The following is a 22,045-nucleotide window of genomic DNA, read 5'->3' as shown; positions in this document are numbered from 1 at the left end:
AAAAAATCCATCCCTTGATAGGAAGTCAGTATATCTGGGTTTTAATCATTCCTTCAACACTAGTTCCAAAATCTTGGGCAAGTCAGTTAATCACTCGGAGGCTGCTTTATTTTTTTGTTTGTTTGTTTAAAAAAATTCTTACTATATTATCTGTCTCGATTAGGTAAAGCAAAAGTTATAAGAGTCAAAGTATTATTGACCAAAATGCTTCATAAAGTGTAACATTACATAAAAGTACAAGATATTATTACATTTTCTCAAATGAAGAGATCATTTAAGGAAAACAAAATGCTGGAAAATAGTCCTTAAAAACTTTTCTATAATAATTACTCTTCTAATGAATTTTGCATTGACACCTAATTTGAAGCTTTGAAAATTATTTTTTGAACAATGAATTGGGTTTATATATTACAGTGTTCTAACCAAAGGTTTGTTTAATTTATTAGAGTTATTAAGCCTACGCTCAGATCAAGGTAGCAGCTAGACTGGTGTGACAACCTGTTTTTAATCAGTGACTCAAAGCTGTGATCACCCTGATGTCACCGAATGGCCACAGCTTGTAAAAGGTAATTTTGAATTATTTTACAGCCTTTAAAAGGCTGTCATTGTAAAGTGAAATACATACTGTAGAAATGAAGACAATGTATAGTTGGCAGGAATATTGCTAAGAATAGTGGGCCTGAGAGTTGACCTGCTTCATTTAATCTCCTTAAAATATTTTAGTGTCTTTTTTCTTACTAAAAATATCAGTAGCCACTATCAAAGACCTATCTGTATGGATAAACAGGAAAGTATTTCTCAAAAAACTTCAAAGTTTTAAACATTTTACTATAAACCTCATAGAAAACATGAAAAATTTCTTAATATGTATTTTAAAGTATGCCTTTTATGTGGTGAACGTTTTAACTAAACATTTCTCTAGAAGTTTTTATGACATTAATAAAACTAGTATACTTTTCTCTCCTAGAGAGTTACAGTGGAGGTAAAAGGAGTGGCTTGCAGGATGGAGAAGCTGCACCAGTGTTATTGGAAGTGAGCCACCATTTGAATTTGCTAGCTCATGCTGCAGTATTCAGATTAGTGGGCGTTTTGTGATCATATTTTCTGCGATTCAAATCAAGACCTAAAATTGAGACTCTTCTAAGATTTACTTTTTATTATCTAATGTTACTTGGTTATTGTTTCAGTTTTAAAATTTCTTTTCTGACTTGTTATTCTGACACACTTTAGGATAACCTAAGTCAATAGTTTAATACAAAAATTTCCCTTTGGTTATATGTTTTGAATTAGATTATATGTTCTGCATTTACAAGCACATACAGGATTCTTACTTCCAGCAACTTGGCAGTAAAAGAATAAGTAGACTCTTTAGGAGCCAAAGTCAAGCTTGGGAACTATTACTAGGTGGTATGTATTTCATAGTTTATGTTTGTTTGTTTCCAAGACAAGGTCTCACTCCGTTGCCCATGCTGGAGTGCAGTGGCATGATCACAGCTCACTGCAGCTTTGACTTCCTGGGCTCAAGTGACCCTCCCACCTCAGCCTCCCAAGTAGCTGGGACTAAAGGCGCCCACCACCACACCTGGCTAAGAGACGAGGTTTCATCGTGTTGCCCAGGCTGATCTTGAACTCCTGAGCTCAAGTGATCCTTATGCCTTGACCTCCCAAAGTGCTGAGATTACAGACATGAACCTCCACACCTAGCATATTTCATAGTTTTGAGAGTTTGAATTCTAACCTTGGGATTTTTTTGGTAACTTATTTAGACTATTCTAGAAATATACTGTTATTAGGATGAGTAGAAATTTATTCAGACAAATTATTAATATTCACTGCAAGAAAAATGTCTGCTAGTTCTGTATATATTCATTTTTCTCTTGATTATAAAACAATTTGCAATTTGAATAGAACAACTTTGCTATGTTTAATAGACCCAGGACAGATTTATTTTAAGGTAATAATCTTTCAGTCCTTGTCCTTCTTCTGTACTGGATTGGTTTACTTAGTTTGTCTTATCAATGGTTTTTAATAGCCTACTTTAATATATGTAAAAAGTAGTAATTAATATATTATAGTTTGGTGACATTTTGATGCCAAAGTTCACATATTCTCTTGCTTAGGAAACAGAAATTGGGAAGACAGATAATAGTTATCATTTGATAATGTATTTAAATTCTATCCCATTTCAGGATCTCAAAACTTTGTAACAGTTACATATTGTACTTCTAAGACTTAGATTTGTTTTCCTTCTTGTGTCTTACCTTTTTGCAGTAATATTTTTATTTTCCTATCATCATGTCCTCATTTTTCCCCCCTCTTCTTCTCTTTCCCTGTTAATTTTGAAAGTTTTGCTGCCTACGTGTTTGAAAGCTTCTAATCTGCCTCTCTTCCCTCAGTGCCAGCAGGTTTATTTTTTGTTTTGCAAGCCAGCTCTGCCTCCTTACAGTATGACATCTGATGCTGGAGGGTCGCACTTTCAAAAATGAGTCAGCTGGTACATGGGGTTATCATCAATTTTTAGCTCTTCTGTCTGGGAGATACAAGTTTGGAAGTAATCTTGGGGTACTTACCCACAAGGCTGGTGGAGACCAGGTGTGTCACATAGGTGATTTGCTTGCTCCCTGGGGGAGAGGGTGGAGTGAAATTTTTGCATTTGTGTCACTGCCAAGTCACTGCCACCTCCAGCATGCCCCAGTTTTTAGTTCTTACGTAATTTTGTGCAAAATTGAAAATTTAAATACATTGCAAAGAAGATCTAAAATAAATATTTGAGCTGCTGGAGTCTTTTTTTTTTTCTTTTCCGTTCTTGTCCTTGGAATCTGAATGAATTGCAGTGAGGGTAATTTTGAGAGTCTGATAAAGAAGTGAAGGTTTTTTTTTTGTTTTGTTTTGTTTTTAAGCTAAGAAATTTATCAAACAGGTGTGTGTGTGTGTGTGTGTGACCCTGATTTTAAGGTTCTTGTTAGAGTTGCTTAAAGTTGGAAGCCTAAAGTCAGTGAGAAGTTCACAAATCAGAACTTTGTAATGCCAATTAGAAAATTTAGCTTTTGACCTCAAAAAACATTTTATCTAGTTTGGGAATTTCTGAGTGTTAGAAATCCGTATTATATTGACTTGCCTTACATCATTCATTGTTGCTGATGCTGTTTGTAAAAGTGAATAGGGTAACAGGAACTTATTTTTAACGACATGTTAGAGATAGGGAAATACTGATTCATGTCTCGTGAAATGAAAATGAAAGGCTTTTTAGTGACTTAGAATTTTAAATATTTCTACATAAGAGAGCAGTGGTATATTTAGAAATAACAAAGTAACTGGCAACTATTTAAAACGGAAGTTAATTCACAGCTATCCAGTGCAAAACTTTACCTCAGGTGATACACTTTTGACAGGTAATACATACAGTAAGTGTATTTTTAGGGAAACAATTCCATTTTTGAACCAAGATAATCATCATTTGGATGTTATATCTGATTTAAGTGTCTTTAAACTTACCAAGGTATTGGATTTTAGTTTGAATTGTCTAGAGTAGTGGTAGCAGTTGGCACATTTGTTCTTAAGGGCCAGAAAATAAATATTTTAGGCTTTGTGGGCCATGTGGTTTCTGCCACGAGTCCTCAGCTCTGTCCTTTTAGCGTGAAAGCAGCCATAGATGATACCTAAATGAATGAGTATGGCTGCATCCCAATAAAACTTCATTTACAAAACTACATGGCTGGCCTAGGCTTTAGTCGGTCTGCCTAGGGAGTAGTTTACTGAACCACTAATCTAAAGGTTAATACTGCAAGTGAATACCAGTGAGTACCTTTGTTAATGTGGATAACCAAGACTTGGCTATAGGAAGTTTTATAGTTGTGTGTTTTATTACACGTATTTGACTTTGTGAATTATGGCTTATAATGGCTTGTCTGTTGGTATCTATGTATAGCGTTTACAGTTTCCTTTAAAAAAGATGCATTGAGTTTTTTGATAGTCCAACCGTTAAAATAAATGTGTTGTATGGCCACCTGATCTGACCACTTTCTTTCATGTTTACGTCTTTATTTTTAAAACTGTTTTATTTAGTGCTGAAATCTTGTTTACGAATTTGTCTTCCTAAGTAATATGTCTACCTTTTTTTGGAGTATGGAATATTTTGCTAACTGTTTCTCAATTGCGTTTTACAGATCAGGAGAACCTCAGTCTGACGACATTGAAGCTAGCCGAATGTAAGTGTAACTTGGTTGAGACTGTGATATCTTACTTTGAGTTGCCCTAGACTGCTTTAAATTACGTCACATTATTTGTAAATAATTTCTGGTTAAACGAAAGGAATCCTTTAGCAGTAAATTGGGACATAGGAACATTCCTACTTTTCTTCCTACCAGATAACTCTAAACCTTGGTAACAGTTTACTAGATTTCTACTACTAGATAGATAATTGCACACGCCTGAACTCTTAGTCTGTTTGCTTCCCTGGTAGCAGTTGTAAGGAAATAGGGAAATTGAGGAAAGAGTTAAGTTTAACAATCTCAACGCCTACCATGTTTAAGGCGTCAGTACTATGTTACAGATACAGAGATGCACAATAATTAGTTTTCACCCTACAGAAATTTATATTATACTCAGAGTGAAAGATGCGGAAGCAAATAATTTCAGTCAATGAGGTGGAATGGTATCCAGAATACAATAGTAACATAAAGGAGTACTGGAGTGAGTACCCAGGTATGCAGCAGGAATCCAGTATAGATGGCAGGGAGGTAAGAGTGGCCAGGGCTTAGTTCAGTCTTGAAATGTGACTGGGAATCAGGCAGGTAGAAGCATGACCGGCTTATTCTAGGCAGAAGTATGAGCCAAAGTTCAGAAGCAGCATAGGGAGTAGGGGACAATAGGCAGTTGAGGACTTACAGATCATAAGCTAACTGAGAGGTAGAAAAATGAAGAAGATAAGATGTGATAGAAAGGTATTTGGGAGTCAGCAAAGAAATTGCTCAGTAGGTAGATAGTAGTAAGTTTGTCAAACGTGTATTTTTAATAACCTTGCCGCAGAGAAAGGACTGAAGAGAAACGTGTGGTGGTAAGGTAGTTCAGTCAGTGAGAACCTTAACAATGACAGTGGTATAATAGGAATTCAAGATAAATTTTTCTGGATTTAAAAAACATTGAGAACATGAAGTAAGACTTTAGTGAATTTATTGTAAAGACTAAAGATGTTTCAGATAATAGAGGTAGTAATTATCAAAGCAAAGTTTTCAAAGTAGTAAGGATTAGAATGAAAAATACAGGTGTATCTCTCATACAGGTAATATAAAAGAAAGAAAAATGCAGATGTAGTGATTGACCTTGAATAAGAGGAAAGATGCCCATCTAATGAAATTAGAAGAAGGAAGTTAAGATGGATGTGTGATATTAATTGTAATTGGGGGTGAGGTTGGAAAAATCAAGATATTCTTACTGAAAATATTGTAACCCTGTTTAAATGCTGGTGTATGTTGTGAACCTGCAAGAAATGACTATAAAATGTATTTCTCAAATTTATGTGACTCAGCCATGTGACTTGTCATTTAAGTTTTAAAAAATTGTTGTAAAATACACATAATGTAAAATTTTCCATTTCACCATTTTTAAGTATTTGGCTCAGTGGTATTAAGTATATTAATATTGTTGCACAGTCACCGTCAGAACTATTTTGCAGAACTGAAACTGTACCCGTTAAACAATAATTCCTCATTTCCTTATCTTCACAGCCTCTGACAACCATTATTCTACTTTGTGTCTAATTTTGACTGCTCTAAGTACCATCATATAGTTTTTGTGCAAATCATACAGTTTTTGCCCTTTTATGATTGACTTATTTTACTTCGCAGTGTCCTCAAGTTTCATCTATGGTTAGCATGTTTCAAAATTTGCTTCCTTTTTCAGGCTGAGTAATGTTTCATTGTATGTATACACCACATTTTGCTTATCCGTTTACCTGTTGATGAGCCCTCAGCTTGCTTCCATGTTTTAGCTATTACAGATAACGTTGATATGAACAGGAGTGTACAAATATCTTTTTGAGACCCTGCTTTGAATTGTTTTGCATACATACCCAGAAGTGGAGTTGTTGGATCATATGGTAATTTTATTTTTAAAATTTTGAGAAACTGCCATACTCTTTTCCAGAGCAATTGTAGCTTTGCATTTCTACCACTAGTGCACAAGGGGTCCAGTTTCTCGACATCCTTGCCATCACATATTTGTGTGTGTGTACTTTAATAGTAGTCATTCTAGTGGGTGTAAGGTAGTATCTTACTGTAGGTTAGTGACCATGAAACTTTTTATGAAGTATTTTTTAATAATATTTTGTGGAATAAAGGGTTTGTTTAGAGGTTTTGAGAAGACTGAAAACTTAGGAAGCTACTGAGGGGAATGGGTGAAGAAGTGGATCAAAAGTTATTGAGAGTCTTGGCTGGCTACCAGCAATCAGAAACCATATCAGATTGGAAGAATCTCATTCTACTGAGTGGCTAATTAAGATTAAAGACCTTATCACACTTGAAATTTCAAGACTTTTCTCCAATAGTCAGAAGATTTTGCATGGTATTTTAGGGTTGGATATTAGCAGAGCTGATGAAACAGAATCACTAGTGGCATGTGCATAAGATGTTAATATTGGAGTATTTGAATTCATATGCTGTTGATGATGGCCATGATTGGGAAGGTTGGGATGCAAGACTAAAGTGTTGAGTTGTTTTAAGAAAAGCCTGAGGTCTCGATAACAGCAAGATGGCAGACTGGCATTTTGCAGCACCCATCTCATTGTGGAACCATCAATTTGAACGACTGTCCACACACAAAAATATAAGAGCTGAGAAATCAGATGAGAGATTACCTGAATGTGCCACACAAATAAGAAAAGACACATTGAAAAGGGTAAGAAGGACAGTTTTACATTACTTGCATCACACCTCCCTCAGTCCCTGACAGCCCATCATGGAGAGAGATACTGTCCACCTGGAGGAAGGAGGGGAAGTGTACACCAGACTTAGACCCTAACATTGAGCTTGCCCCAGTAAAACTCAGTGCTAGGCAGGCCCCTATGGTCCCAGACTTCAAGTCAATACCCATAAACCAAGACTACAGGCCCACCCCAGCACCAGGCTGGATCCCATAGCCCTAGACTCCAAGCCTGTCTAGTGCTAGGCTGGTCCCTGTAGCCCTGCCCTCTAGATCGGCCCCTGTGGCCTCACATCCCTGCAGAACAAGGGTTCATACCCAGTACTTGGACAGCCCCTTGTGATCCAAATTCTAGGCCAACACCCACCTACCCAGCCTTCACACTGGTCCTTGCAGACCCAGGGTTCAGGCTCACTCTGGTAGACCAGGATGCCAGGCCAGCACCTGTGTACCAAGGCTGCAGGACCTGTCCTGCTGACCCAGACTCCACGCCAGCCCCTGTGGACTCAGGCTGCATGATCTCTGGACAGGCCGACTGGTGAAGGACTTTACCTGATAAAGTCACTCTGCAAAGACTGGAACAAGTCTCAGCTTCTTCAAATGTGCAGGTGCCAACACATGACTATAAGGATCAAGAACAGTCAGGGAAATATGACACCAGTCAAAGGAACACAGTAAGGCACCTGAACCAACCATAAATAAATGGAGATAGATGAACTGCCTGACAAAGAATTCAACAGATAAATGCAGATAAACAATTCAACAAAATCAGGAAAACAATCAAAATGAGAAATTTCAGGATTGAAATTATTTTGTAAAAAATGAATTCTGAAGCTGAAAATGCAATAAATTGAATGAAAAATGCAAAAGAGCATTAAAAGTAGAATTGAGCAAACAGACAAAAGAATCTGAACTTAAAAGACAGGTTATTTGGCTAGACTAAGGAAAAAGATGACTCAGGATCAAAAAAATTAAGAGTTGCGTTTTTTGATGATAAAAGCAACAAGTCTTTAGCTAGACTAAGAAAAAAAGAGATGACTCAAGTTAAATCAGAAATGAAAGAGGACCCATTGCAGCTGATACCAGAGAAGTACAAGAAATAAAAGGATCATAAGAGACTGAACAATTATATGCCAACAAATTGATTACCATAGAAGAAACGGATAAATTCCTAGACTTGCCCAGGCTTAGTCATGAAATTCAAAATTTGAACAGTCCAGTGACAAGGATTGTATCAGTTATAATCCTTCCTATATAATCCTTCCTATATAAACTTCCCACCAAAGGAAGCCCAAGACTTGGTGACATTACAGCTGAATTCTAGCAGACGTTTAAAGAAGAACTAGTACAAATTGTTCTCAAAATTTTATGAGAAATTTGAGAAGAGGGAATACTTTCAAACTCATTTTGGGAGATGAACATTACCTGGATACCAAAGCCAAACAAGAACTCTCCAGGATAAGAAAATTACAGACCTGTATTCTTAATTTAGATGCAGAAATTCTGAAGAAAATAATAACTAAATTCAACAGTGTATTAAAAGGATGATTTACTGTGATCACATGGGATTTACCTCAAGGGTACAAGGATTATCCAACAGACCCGAATCCGTAAAATGTGGTACACCACATTAGGAGAACAAAAGCCAAAACCGTATGATCATCTCAATAGATAATTGAGAAAAAGCATTTGACAGAATTCAGCGTTCTCTTGTGCTAAAAACTCTCACAAATTAAATATAGAAGGAATATACCTCTATAAAATAAAGGCCATATTGACAAATCCACTGCTAGCGTTATACTGAATGTTGAAAAGTTGAAAGCTTTTCTTTTGAGGTTAGGAAGAAAACGAGAATGCCATTTTTATTCAACACAGTACTGGAAGTGCTTGCGAGAGCAATTGGGCAAGAGAAAGAAAAGGCATCCCAGTAGGAAAGGAAGACTTTGTTGCACCTGTTTGAAGATGACATGATCTTGTATATAAAAAACCCTAAAGACTCCACCAGAGAACTATCAGAACTGATAAACAAATTCAGTAAATTTGTAAGATACAAAATCAAGATACAAAAATCAGTAGAATTTCTGTACATTAATCACAAATTATCCAAAAGAGAAATCAAGAAGACAATTCCATTTATAATAGGTACCAAAAACAAAACATGCAGTGGCTCCCAGTGTCGGTGGTTCTACATTTGCAAATTGAATCCACATTTGGATGAAAATGTTTGAGAAAAAAATACAACAATAAAAAATACTGTTTTCTTATACAATAAGAAAACTACAGTATAGCAACTATTTACGTAGCATTTATGTTGTATTAGGTACTAAGTAATGATTTAAAGCATACAAGAGGATGTGTATAGGTTGTATGCAAATACTATACCATTTTATATAATGGACTTGAGCATCCATGGATTTTGGTATCTATGGGAGATCCTGGAACCAATATCTAGCAGATACCGAGGGATAATTGTACTTAGAAATAACTTTAACCAAATAGTTGAAAACTATGTAGCATTGATTAAAGAAATAGAAGAAGATACAAATAAATAGAAAGTTATCTTGTGTTTATGGATTGGAAGAATTAATATTGTAAAATGTTTCTATTATCCAAAGCAATCTACAGTTTTAATGCAATCCTTATCAAAATTCCAATGTTAAATTTCACAGAACTAGAAAACAGTGCTAAAATTTATATGGAACCACATAAGATCCTAAATAGCCAAAGCTATCATGAGTAAAAAGAACAAAGCTGGAGACATCACACTATCTGATTTCAAAATACAGTACAAAGCTACAGTAATTACAACAGCATGGTAGTCACATAGAAGTAGACACGCAGGCTGGGCACAGTTGCTCACACATGTATCCCAGCACTCGGGGAGGCTGAGGCAGAAGGATTATTTGAAACCAGGAGTTTGAGAGCAGCCTGGGCAACATAGTGAGACCCTGTCTCTACAAAAAAAAAAAAAAAAATGTTAAAGCCGGACATGGTGCTGTGTATCCGTAGTCCTAGCTACCTGAGAGGCTGAAGGAGGAGGATTGCTAGAGCTCAGGAGCTCAAGGTTACAGTGAACTGTGATTGCATCACTGCACTGCAGCCTGGATGACAGAGTAAGATCCTGTCTTTTAAAAACAAGACAAAAGAAACAAACAGACACATCGACCCATAGAACAGAATGGAGAGCATAGAAATAAATTCGCGAACTGTCAGTTGATTTTGGACAAGGTGCAAGGAACACAGGGAAAGGGAAGTCTGTTCAATAGGCGATGTTGGGAAAACGGAATATCTACATGCAGGAGAATGAAATCAGACCTGTATGTCACATCATATACCAAATTCAAGTTAAAATGGATTAAGGTCTTAAAAGTAAGACCTGAAACTGTAGAACTACCAGAATATAGGAGAAATGTACATGACATTGGTGTGGACAGTGATTTTTTTGGATATGACCCCAAATCACAGGCAAGAAAAATAAAAGATGAATGAGATCACATCAAACTAAAAAGCTTCCGCATGGCAAAAAGAAAAAATCTACAGAATGAAAAAACAGCTCACAGAATGGAAGATAGTATTTGCAAACCATATATCTGTTAAGGGATTAATATGCAAAATATATAAGGAACTCAGACATCTCAATTAGTAAGCACCTCAGTTAAGAAATGGACAAAGGACTTGAATAGACATTTCTCAAAATAAGACATTCAAATGGCCATTAGAATGGCTGTTAAAAGTATGATGAGGATTTGGAGACGAGGTATCTTGCACATGGTAGGTATGTAAATAAGTACAGCATTTATGGAAAGTAGCATGAAGTTTGCTTAGAAATTAAAAAATAGAACTACCATATGATTCAGCAGTAGTCACACTTGGATGTGTATATATATATCAAAGAATGAAATCAGTGCTGAAGAGATCTGTACTCCCATGTTCCTTTCAGTATTGTTTGCAATACCCATGATACAGCATCAGCCTAAGTGTTCATGGATAAAGAAAATGTGGTATATATACACAGTGGAATACACTTCAGCCATAAAAAGGAGGAAATGCTGTCATCTGTGACAGCAGGGATGAACCTGGAGGGCATTGTGTAAAGTAAGCCAGCCACAGAAAGGCAAATACTACATCTCTCTTAAATGTGGAATCTTAACTCAGAGATGTAAAATGGTGGTTACCAGGGGCTGGGGGTAGATGGACTGGGTTGCAGAGATGTTGGTCAGAGGACACAAAATTTCAATTAGGAGGAATTTGTTCAAGGTATCTGTTGTACGACATGGAAACTAGTTAGTAACAGTGTATTCTTGGAAATCACTAAGAGTAGATTTTAAATGTTCTACTGTAAAATGTAAGTATATGAGGTATTGCATGTATTAATTAGCTTGATCTAGCCATTCCACAATGTATACATATTTTGGAACATCATGTATATACAATAAGTACGTATCTTTTTTTTTTTTTTTTTTTTTTTTTGAGATGGAGTCTTGCTTTGTCACCCAGGCTGCAGTGTAGTAGCACGCATGATCTTGGCTCACTGCATCCTCTGCCTCCCAAATATGTATCATTTTTATTTGTCACCAAACCTGGTGTCGTGATAGGTGAAAGGGGATATGAGTATGAGTGAGACTGTTATAAAGATAGCTGAGATGATCATTATCAGAGGTTTTAATATGTCTAACAAAGACAAAGGAGTGATTTGCTGAAATGAGGAGGTGAAGATATCTCAAATTTAGAAAGGCAGATATTTTGGGGGCCTAGAGTATTGGGATAGAACCATGTACAGAGACATTGAAGTCACTTTGCTGATGATGTAACTGGGGGCAAAGTGGAGGCTTAAATATGTGGGTTTAGTTGACCAGAACAGAGAGAAAGAGAAGGCATTCAGTTAAATGACGTGAGTTTCAAATTACAAGTTTTTTGTTGTTGTTGTTTGCTTTTAATACAGGGAATTTTTTTGTTTATTTTTAATACAGAGAATTAGAAGAATAATGGTGGACTTGGGTTTTAGGAGTCACATAAAAGGGTTGCATGATAGGCCGTGCCTTTAGGGAAGAGCCAGGCTTTCGTGAAAGCTAAGAAGTTGAGGGGCCATTATGTAAAGTAGTTGAAGATGGGGGACAGCCTGTGGGTCTTCAGAAAGACTCTGGGTTTCTAGAGATCTTTCTGGAAGAGGTTAGGAGGATGAGTCAAGTTTAGAATGGAAGAGGATAGATGAAGCTTGCATTTGGTAGTAAAAACCAAGGATGAATGTGTGAGGCATGATAATTTGTCACAAGTTTCCAGGTGACACTCTGGCATTCAGTCCTTGTTGAATTAAGCAAGCTGTCTTACGGTTTTACTTGGCTGTGTTAAAGTAGAGTAACAGGAAATTAGACCTCCCATAATGTCTCAGTAGAGCCGTTTAAGTTTCTAGCCATAATTGGTATGAGAATATAGCTCTAAACCTTCAAGGCTGTTACCATTTCTCACATTCCTGTATCTAGAGACTATAGCCAGGCAGCACTTTCAGTGACGTGAGTAGGTCCGGGTTTGTTCAATTACTTTTGTACCAACCTAATACCTTAATAGTATTTGTCCTAATTTACAGAATAGATAATGAAGGATTCTTGGTTTTACCTGAGAACTAACTGTCCATTAATGGCAACATCCCACATTTGCTGAAGCATGATTTTTTTTGTGTACTTTGACATGCATTTGATATTTTAATTTAACTAAGGAATGCCTTGAATGCATCTTAAATAATAATTTATGTACACTTAAAAGAACACTCCTGTTTGTTTTTAGGAATTCTTAGTGTTGCCCATTTCCTAGGATGTAGAAGAGCATAATAAAAAAAAATCAATACTCCTAAGCAAACATTTTTAACAACTGGACACCATTTTGTGGTTAAGCCTTGAAACAGAACGAATGCAATAACCCAGATCTTCTCATTTATTTGTATGTTTATTTTACCTGGATTTACTTTAGTTTTTTGTTTTGTTTGCTTGTTGTTTGAGACAGTGTCTTGCTCTGTCATAAGTGACAGAGCTGGAGTGCAGTGGCGTGATCAGAGCTCACTACAACTTTGAATTCCTGGGCTCAAGTGATCCTCGTGCCTCAGCCTCCTGAGTAGCTGGGACTACAGGCACATGCCGCCATACCAGGCTAAAACATTACCTTTTTTTTTTTTTTTTTTTCCCCTGTATAGACAGGGTCTCACTTTGTTGCCCAGGCTGGTCTTGAAGTCTTGGCCCCAAAGTAATCCTCCTGCCTTGGCCTCACAAAGTGCTGGGATTACATACGTGAGCCACCGTGCCTGGCCATGGATTTTGTTTAAATTTATAAAAACCATGTTGTGGGATCTCTTTGTATGTATTAATTTAGACCCCTTAATTTTCTTGATGATTTCATATCAGTTTCTCAGTAACTTCAGGGTTTTTTTTTTTTTTTTTTTTTTTTTTTTTTTTTTTTTTTTTTTGAGATCGAGTTTGACCGTATTGGACAGGCTGGTCTCAAACTCCTGACCTCGTGATCTGCCTGCCTCGGCCTTCCAGAGCGCTGGGATTACTGGCGTGAGCCGCTGCACCCTACCAGATTGGATTTTTTATGTTTGGTATTTACTCTTTACCTGTAACACTAAGGCTGTGTTTTCAGATGTATAACTATAAATGGAGCAGGGGTAAATACAGCAAGTGATTTATGGTTCAGTAAAGCAAGTTAGTTTTAATAAATGTTCAGTTTACTGTAAATGTCAGAAATGCCCCCGGACCCAGTCCTGGGGACGTTTTTATTCTTTCTCTCTAGGTTAGAGCTTTTAATCTATGCTTTGACAACTCTCCTGTCTCCATCACCAACTCTTGCCCTCTGAACTGTAGACTCATTTATCCAACAGTTAAGTCTCATTCTCAAACTTAACATGTCCTAAGTGGAGCTCCTGATTTTCATCCTCCCAAACCTACGTCTCTCATAATGTTTTGTCGTCTCAGTCAGTAACAGCTCTTTTTCCCTCCTGTGCAACCAAAAGCCTTGGAAGCATCTTTTAATTTCTCTATGTCACATACTCAAATTATTGGTAAATCTTGTTGGCTACACCTTCAAAATACCCATACCTCATGTTTTTTTAAACCATTATACTTCTGTTTACCCTATTTAAAGGCATCATCTTTTGGCAAAAGAAAGAAATTGTTTCCCAGGAGTGTTGCACTTTACAGTGTATTCTCTAGTAGCAGCCAGAATGATGTTTTTAAAATCTGAGTTAAACCATGTTATTTATTATGCTCAGAACTTTTCAGAGGCTTCCCATCTTAAAAGTAAAATCTGGAGATTTACATGGCCCTGTATGAACTGGCTTCCTTTCACTTCTGTGATCTCTCTACCTAACTTGCTCATCTCTGTCTACAGTGACTGCATCCTTGTCATCTTAAGTCTCATAACGATTGTCAGTGACCCTGCGACCGTTCTCTGTGATAATCCATGTGGCTTCCTTGCTCACTTGATTCGGAGAGAGCTCTCTGCTCAAATGATGCTTTTCCTGACCAGCTGCATCAAAGAATGATCAGGTTCAATCTTCTGCATTCCCCTTACCTTGCTGCATTTTTCTTCGTGGGATTTAATGTCATTTGACTTCTTGCATATTGATTTCTTTGTTGTTTTGCTTCTTTACCACTAGAATGGAAGCCTAATGACAGTGCCTGGCATACAGTAGGTAGTCAGTAAGTACTTCCTACATGAAAGAATGAAGCTAGTAAATTTATGCAAAATGTTTGTTTCTGCCTTTTTAATTCTCTTGCAGAAATGTAGGAAGAATTTTTTAGGATCAGTTTATGTATATATATAAACTAATAAGTATGTACCCAGCCCGTAGGATGTGGCTAATAACACCTATCATCTTTTTGAAGCATTTAACATGTAGCGAGTCATTGTGCTGCGTAATCCACATGATTATCTCAAATTTGATAGGAGAGTTGAGCCTTTTAATCAGAGTAGACCATGGAAATAGAGCTTGGATGCTTTTATTTCCTATATGACTTCTAACTTCGGTGTACTTACACATCTGAGCATTTATGGGACAAGTAACTTTTTGAAATATTTTCTGAAGTAAATCTCTTTAATCAAATAAGTGGTTCTCGTATTTTCAGAATCCTCTCCTATAGGTTCTGATATCATATTCTTGGTCTCCAGATTGAGAAGGTCCTTTTGTATGCTTCCAATATGCTGAAGAAACCAGGAGGTATTCTGACATCTATTTCCCTACAAGGTCAAATAATTAGAGGAAGGTAGGTTTAATTGACACTGTTATCTAGACAGTATCAGAAGAGAAATTGAAAAATCTCCATTGAGGCTCTGTAATTTGCTAGGTTCTGAGGATACAATAGTAAATAAGTTATTGGGTCATATGCCTCAGCCTCCCATTTAATTAATAGGCAGTTATAACATATAATAATGAGAATAGGTACTGGTTGCTATGAGACTACAGAGGAAGAATACCTAATCATCTTAAAAGTGATATATAAGCTGAAACCTTGAGGATGATTGGGAATAACTAAGAATCATGTGTTCTGGGCAGGAAGAATAACACCTGTAATCAGAGAAGACAGCAGAGCAAGTCCACTGAGTAGTAAGAAGTTCCGTATTGCTGTAATGTAGAGTTAGCTGATGGGAGGTGTGGAAAAAAATGCATTTGGATGTAGAAAACCAGGACCACGTTAAGGCCCTTTGCTTTCTTCTGACAGACGCAGGAGCCCATGAAAGGCATCAGGTGTGGGGGTGACACGAGTCACAGTCTGCCCTGCTTTTCTGCCACATGAAGCATCATATAAATCTATATCTTCTGTTTCAAATGTAAGGAAACATACTTTTAGTTCACAGTAGGGATAGTTGAATGGATGAACTGCTTCTGGCTGAATCTTCTCAAAGTCGAATGAGCAAAACATGGCTATGTTATGAGATTATCTAAGGAAAGATTTTTGTAATCATGTGAATTTTGAATTTATTTATGTGTTAATTATTCCCAAGAGATTTTTGGACACATTAATGAGCATAGTTTACCTTTAATACATAGAACTTCTTGTCAGCTACAAATGAGGATCAAAGCCAAAAGAGATTAATGAAAATAAAAGGGATACTATTTCCCCAAATTAGCAGAACTTTTTGATTCACCAGTTCTTTGTTTTTAACTCTGTCTGCCTCTTAAGATAATTGAATATTCAGTGACATAATATAAATAAATTACTACATGCAGATGAACGCTTGTTTTTATTAACATCTCAGCTTGTAGCATATCTTATTGCCCATACCAGAAACCCTACCCATTATGTCTAGCTCTTCCAGCTTATTTACCTCTTACAAATTACTTATTTTAAATACTTCCTGGGTCAATTTCATCTTTTTTTTTTCTTGCTGCTACTACATTCTTTGTCCACACCTCCCATCAGCTAACTCTACATTACAGCAATACGGAACTTCTTACTACTCAGTGGACTTGCTCTGCTGTCTTCTCTGATTACAGGTGTTATTCTTCCTGCCCAGAACACATGATTCTTAGTTATTCCCAATCATCCTCAAGTTAGTCACCACCTAACTGGATTGCTTGCCTCCAGTTTTGCCCACTTTGGTTTCAGTTATTGGAAAGGCAAATTTTATCAGCCACTTAGCTGCTTAAAACCCTTCAGTGACTCCTTGTGTTTTAGTTCTTATCTAGTGGTTTATGAGTATAGTGGGTTACGAATCTTCTGGAAGACTGCATGTGCACTCCTGAAGTGTGCATGTGTTTTTATGAGGAGAAGGTCTTTAGCTTTTATTAGATTACTCCTCTTTTGGCTAAAAAAAGAATTACTTATCATGGCTAGTGAGGTCTTCCATGATGTGGCTTCTCCCTGCCTCTCCGTTTTCATATTTTTGAAACTTTTCTTGAACTTTAGGCTCTTGAAGTGCTTGGAATTGTCTTATAATACCATGTTCTCATGTCCCTGTGCTTTTACTCATTTTCCTCTATCTGAAACATTCTTCCCACCCTTAGTGTCTTCAGCTCCTAGTCATCTTTTGTGATTCACCTCTGCTAAGTTGCCTCTCTTTGTATTGCTATTCCTCTGTAGTCATCTCTGTCATATTGAAATCATGTGACTTTCTCTTTCTTTAAACATTGTAATTCCTGGAAGAGCCCATTTTATGTAGCCTGACAAGCAGAATTTATACTGAAGTAGACATTTGGAAGTCATTTAGTTATTGCTCAATCCTTGAAAGAAGATGAAACTGTCCAAAGGGAAATTTAAAAGAGAAAGTATCTAATAGCTGATCCCTGGAGAATACAAATGTCTCTAGATTTGGAAGCGAAATCTCTGAAAAACAGCCAGAGAGAAGGGAGGAAACCAAGAAATAGTGTCTTAGACCCAAAAGTCAATAATTTCCAAAAGGTCTATATTTCTTTGGAAGGCCAAGTAAAATAAGTAGTGAAAAGTGATGACCTGTCTAGAGCAGACTCTTCATTTCCAGTTACAGAAGCTAGGTTATAGGTGCAGTAAGCTCCGGACATGTTCTTCTCCCACACAGTATGTTTTTCGTGTTCTCCACTGCTGCTTTCAACTATTCCTGTTACTCTCTCAGCATAAAAATCCCTGCTCCTTTGAAGCTTATGCCTTCTGGTTGTGTCATCCTCTATCTGCCTTTAGTGAGCTCTCAGTTTCTTCTTGGTGTTTGAAGACTGATACCTGAACTTAAACTCTTCTTCACTCTTGCCCAAATCTGCTGCCATCTTTATTTATCTGATTAACCCCTCACTCCCTAGCAACTCAAATTCCCATCTGTTTTATCTACAGTAAGGTTCACCTCTGCATCACTGCTGCTTCCCATGTCTACAGGCATGCCAACTCAAACTGTTTTACCCCAAAACCTTTAGTGAAAACCCCTTATCTCAGGTTGCAGTCTTTGAATGCTTTCCTACTATCTTAAACTTGTTTTCTTTCTTTGCGCCTTTTCTTCCTTCTCTTTGAGACTTGTCCTACGGCTCCTCTACTGTCTTCCAGCTACAGTTCCCTCTTGTTCCTGACATGGACTGCTCAGACCCAGGAGATGGATAAGTAGTAGTATTTCACGTGTCATTTTTTCTCTGGGGAGCAGTAGTCATAAAATAATTGATTAGGATAAAACAGGTTTTCATCAGTTTATATAAGAGGTAAAGAAAAAAATGGGGTAGATTTGGAAAAATTGTCAAAAACAACAAACTGGACGACGATATTAATGATTTGAAGTGTATAGTACGATTGTGGTTAACTGTGTGCACATTGTTGTGCAGCAGATCTCTAGAACTTTTTCATCGTGTAAAACAAACTACATTCATTGAACAACTCTTCTTTTCCCCCTTCTTCCTATTCCTTGGCAAATACCATTCTACTTTTTGCCTCTAAAATTTGACTATTTTAGTTACTTCATATAAGTGGAATCATTATGTATTTGTCTTTTGTTGACTGGACTATTTCACATAGCATAATGTCCTCAAGGTTCATTTGTGTTGTAGCATATTGCAGGATTTCTTTCTTTTTGTTTTTTTAGGCTGAATAACATTTTGTTATATATGTATACCACATTTTCTTTAACCATTTGTTGATGGATGTTTAGGTTGCTTCCACTTCTTGAATATTGTAGTGTTGAAATAAACATGGGTGTACAAATATTTTTTTGAGAACCTGTTTTTAACACATTTGGGAGTATACCCAGGTGTTGGATTACTGGATCGTATGTATTCTATTTAAAAAAAAATTTTTTTTTTTTTTTTTTTTACAGGAGTTCTAGGTTCACAGAATTGAGAGGAAGGTACAGAGATTTCCCCTGTACCTCCTTCCACACATGTATAGATTCTCTCATAGTCAGTGCCCATCTCCCATCAGAGTGGTACATGTCTTTCTGATGAGCCTATATTGATATATCATAATTACCCAAAGTCCGTAGTTTATATTAGGGATCGTTCTTAGTGCTGTACGTTCTGTGGCATTAAACAAAGTATAATGACATGTATCCACCATTATAGTATCATACAGAATGTTTTCACTGCCCCAAAATCCTCTGTGTTCTGCCCATTTATCTTTCCTTCCCTCCCACTCCTTGCACCAGTGCTTTTACTGTGTCTGTAGCTTTACCTTTTCCAGCATATTATATACTTGTAATCATGCAGTATATAGCCTTTTCATCATGACTACTTTTACTTACTAATATGGATTAAAGTTTCTTCCATGTCTTCATAGGTACCTCTCTTTTTCCATTTTCTGGACATATCACAGTTTGTGAATGAATATTCACCTAATGAAGGACATTGTTGTGGTTGCTTCCACATTTTGCTAATTATGAATAAAACTGCTGTAAATATCGGTGTGCAGGTTTTTGTATGGACTTAGGTTTTCAGTGACTTTGTGTGAATACGAGGGAGTGCATTTGCTGGATCTTACGGCAAAAGTGTTTAGTTTTGTAGGAAATGTCCAAACTGTCTTCTAATATGACTCTATCCTTTTACATTTTTCACCAGCAATGAGCGAGTGTTTCTGTTGCTCTACATCTTCACCAGTATTTAGTGTTATCACTGTTCTGAATTTTGGCCATTCTGATAGGTGTGTATCTTATAATTTTGATTTATGTTTCTCTGATGTCGTATGATGTGTGAGGCATCTTTTCATGTGCTGAATTGACATCTGCATATCTTTGGTGAGGTGTCTGTTCAGGTTGTTCTAATTGGGTTGTTTGTTTTCTTGTGGAATTTTAATAGTTCCTTACACTATATCTGTCTCTCTGTCTGTCTGTCTGTCTGTCTGTCTGTCTATTGAGACGGAGCCTTGCTCTGTCACCCAGGCTGCAGTGTAGTGGCGCAATCTCGGCTCACTGCAACCTCTGCCATCTGGGTTCAAGTGATTCTCCTGCCTCAGCCTCCCAAATAGCTGGGATTATAGGCGTGCACTCCCACACCTGGTTAATTTTTGTATTTTTAGTTGAGACGGGTTTTCACTATGTTAGCCAGGCTGGTCTCGACCTCCTGACCTCAGGTGATCCACCCACCTTGGCCTCCCAAAGTGCTGCCATGTAAGCCACCACGCCCAACCTCCTTACACATTTTAGTTAATAGTTCTTTATCAGATGTGTCTTTCACAGATATTTCCTCCCTATCTGTGGCTTGTCTTTTCATACTCTTGACATTGTCTTTTGCAAAAGACACAACAATTTTTAAGAAACAAGTAGACAATTTTAATGAAGTCTAGCTTATCAATTCTTTTTTTCATGGTTGGTACCTTTGTTGCCGTATCTAAAAAGTCATCACCAAACCCAAGATCTAGATTTTCTCCTATGTTATCCTCTAGAAGTTTTATAGTTTTGAGTTTTGCCTTTAATTCTCTGGCTTATTTTTGAGTTTATTGTGAAGGGTGTAAGACCTGTGTCGAGACACTTTTTTTTTTTGCACGTGGATGTTCAGTTATTACCACTGTTTATTGAAAAGGACTATTTTCTTCGTTGTATTGCCTTTGCCTCTTTGTCAAATACTGCCATTGCTCCTTTGACTATGTGGGTCCATTTCTGGGCTCTCTATTCTATTTCGTTGATCTATTTTGTCAGTTCTTTTGTCAGTAGCACGCCATCTTCACAACTGGAGCTTTACAGTAAATCTTGAAGTCAGTAGTGTCCATCTGACTTTTTCTGTCAATATTGAGTTGGCTCTTCTGGGTCATGGAATAGCTCTTCCTTATTTAGTTCTTTGATTTCTTTCATCAGAGTTCTAAAAAATTTTTCCTCATATTGTTAGATCTGTACTTAAGTATTTCATTTCGGGACACACTAATGTAAAATGGTATTGTGTTTTTAATTTCAAATTCAACTTACTTGTTGCTGGTTTACCGGAAAGCTATTAACTTTTTTATATGAGCCTTGCATCCTGCAGCTTTGCTATTAATCACTTATTAGTTCCAGGAGGTTTTTGTTGTTTTTCTTTTTTTCAAATTCCTGTATCTGTTCTACACATACAGTCATTTCATCTACAAACAAAGGCATTTTTTTTGTTGTTGTTCCCAGTTAGTATACCCTTTATTTCCTTTTCTTGTCTTACTGTATTAGCTAGGACTTCCAGTATGAAGTGGTGAGGTGAGGATATTCCTGTCTTGTTCCTGATCTTAGTGAGAAAGTTTCTAGTTTCTCATCATTAAGGATGATGTTAGCTGTATGTTTTTTGTAAACGTTCTTTATCAAGTTGAAGGTGTTCCCTCTATTCCTAGTTTACTAGTTTCTATCATGAGTGGGTTTTAAATTTTGTCATATACTTCTCTCCATCTGTTGGTATGGTCATGTGATTTTTTTTTTCTTTAGTCTGTTGATATGGTGAATTGCATTAATTGATTTTCCAATATTGAACCAGTCTTGCATACCTGGGATAAATCCTACTTTGTGCTGGTGGAGAAATTTGTTGTTTTTAGTTTGCTAATACTTGTTTACGATTTTTGCATCTTTGTTCATGACAAATATTGGTCTGTAGTTTTCTGATAATGTCTTTGTCTGGTTTGGGTATTAGAGTAATGCTGACCGACTTCATACAATGAGATAGGAGCATCCCCTTTGTTTCTGTCTTCTGAAAGAGATTGTAGAGAATTGGTGTGGTTTCTTGCTTAAATGTTTAGTAGAATTCATCAGAGAATCCATCTGGGTCTGATGCCTTCTCTTTTAGAACATTATTAATTACATATTTAATTTCTATAGTATATGCTTTTTAATCAAGATTATTTCTACTTAGAGTTCTAATAGATTGTGTCTTTTAAGGAATTGTTTCATTTCGTCTAGGTTACCAAATTTGTGGCCATAAAGTTGTTCATAATATCCCTTGATTATCCTTTTAATGCCCATGAGATCTGTAATGATGTGTACTCTTTTCATTCTGATATTATTTTGTCCTTTGTTTCTTTTTCTTAGTTAGCCTGACTAGAGGGTTATTGATTTTATTGATCTTTTCAGAGAACCAGTTTTGATTTCTTTGATTTTTCTCTTGTTTTCAATTTCATTGATTTCTGCTCTAATTTTTATTACTTCTGTTTGGATTTAATTTGCTTCTTCTAGTTTCATAAGGTGGTAGCTCAGATAATTGATTTTTAGATCATTCTTTTCTTTCTTTTTTTTTTTTTTTTTGTTTTTT

General features: G+C 36.6%; 2 protein-coding genes across 29 annotated transcripts in view; one reads left to right on the top strand and one right to left on the bottom strand.

Annotated features, from left to right (window-relative positions):
• Positions 1–22,045, bottom strand: part of LOC108535957 (uncharacterized) — a 191,608-nt gene that overhangs the window by 10,730 nt on the left and 158,833 nt on the right. The window lies entirely within an intron of this gene.
• UBE3A (ubiquitin protein ligase E3A) overlaps positions 1–22,045 on the top strand; it is a 106,655-nt gene that overhangs the window by 30,629 nt on the left and 53,981 nt on the right. For 2 of the 7 annotated variants that reach the window (XM_017882360.1, XM_017882361.1), the window contains exons 3-4: positions 447–566; positions 4,167–4,208. The exons of 1 other annotated variant lie outside the window; for it this stretch is intronic. In XM_017882360.1, the coding sequence (XP_017737849.1) occupies positions 547–566; positions 4,167–4,208 (62 nt within the window). In that variant the 5' untranslated portion in view covers positions 447–546. Of the gene's footprint in view, positions 1–446; positions 567–967; positions 1,033–2,396; positions 2,593–4,166; positions 4,209–22,045 lie in introns of all 7 variants that reach the window. 4 more of the 7 variants (XM_017882364.1, XM_017882365.1, XM_017882362.1 and 1 more) reach the window with 3 other exon arrangements.

Source organism: Rhinopithecus bieti, unplaced genomic scaffold (genome assembly GCF_001698545.2).
Source record: "Rhinopithecus bieti isolate Rb0 unplaced genomic scaffold, ASM169854v2 scaffold_13247, whole genome shotgun sequence".
Lineage (NCBI taxonomy): Eukaryota > Metazoa > Chordata > Mammalia > Primates > Cercopithecidae > Rhinopithecus > Rhinopithecus bieti.
The sequence above is the reverse complement of the archived record's forward strand: the minus strand, read 5'-3'. Positions and strand labels throughout refer to the sequence as shown.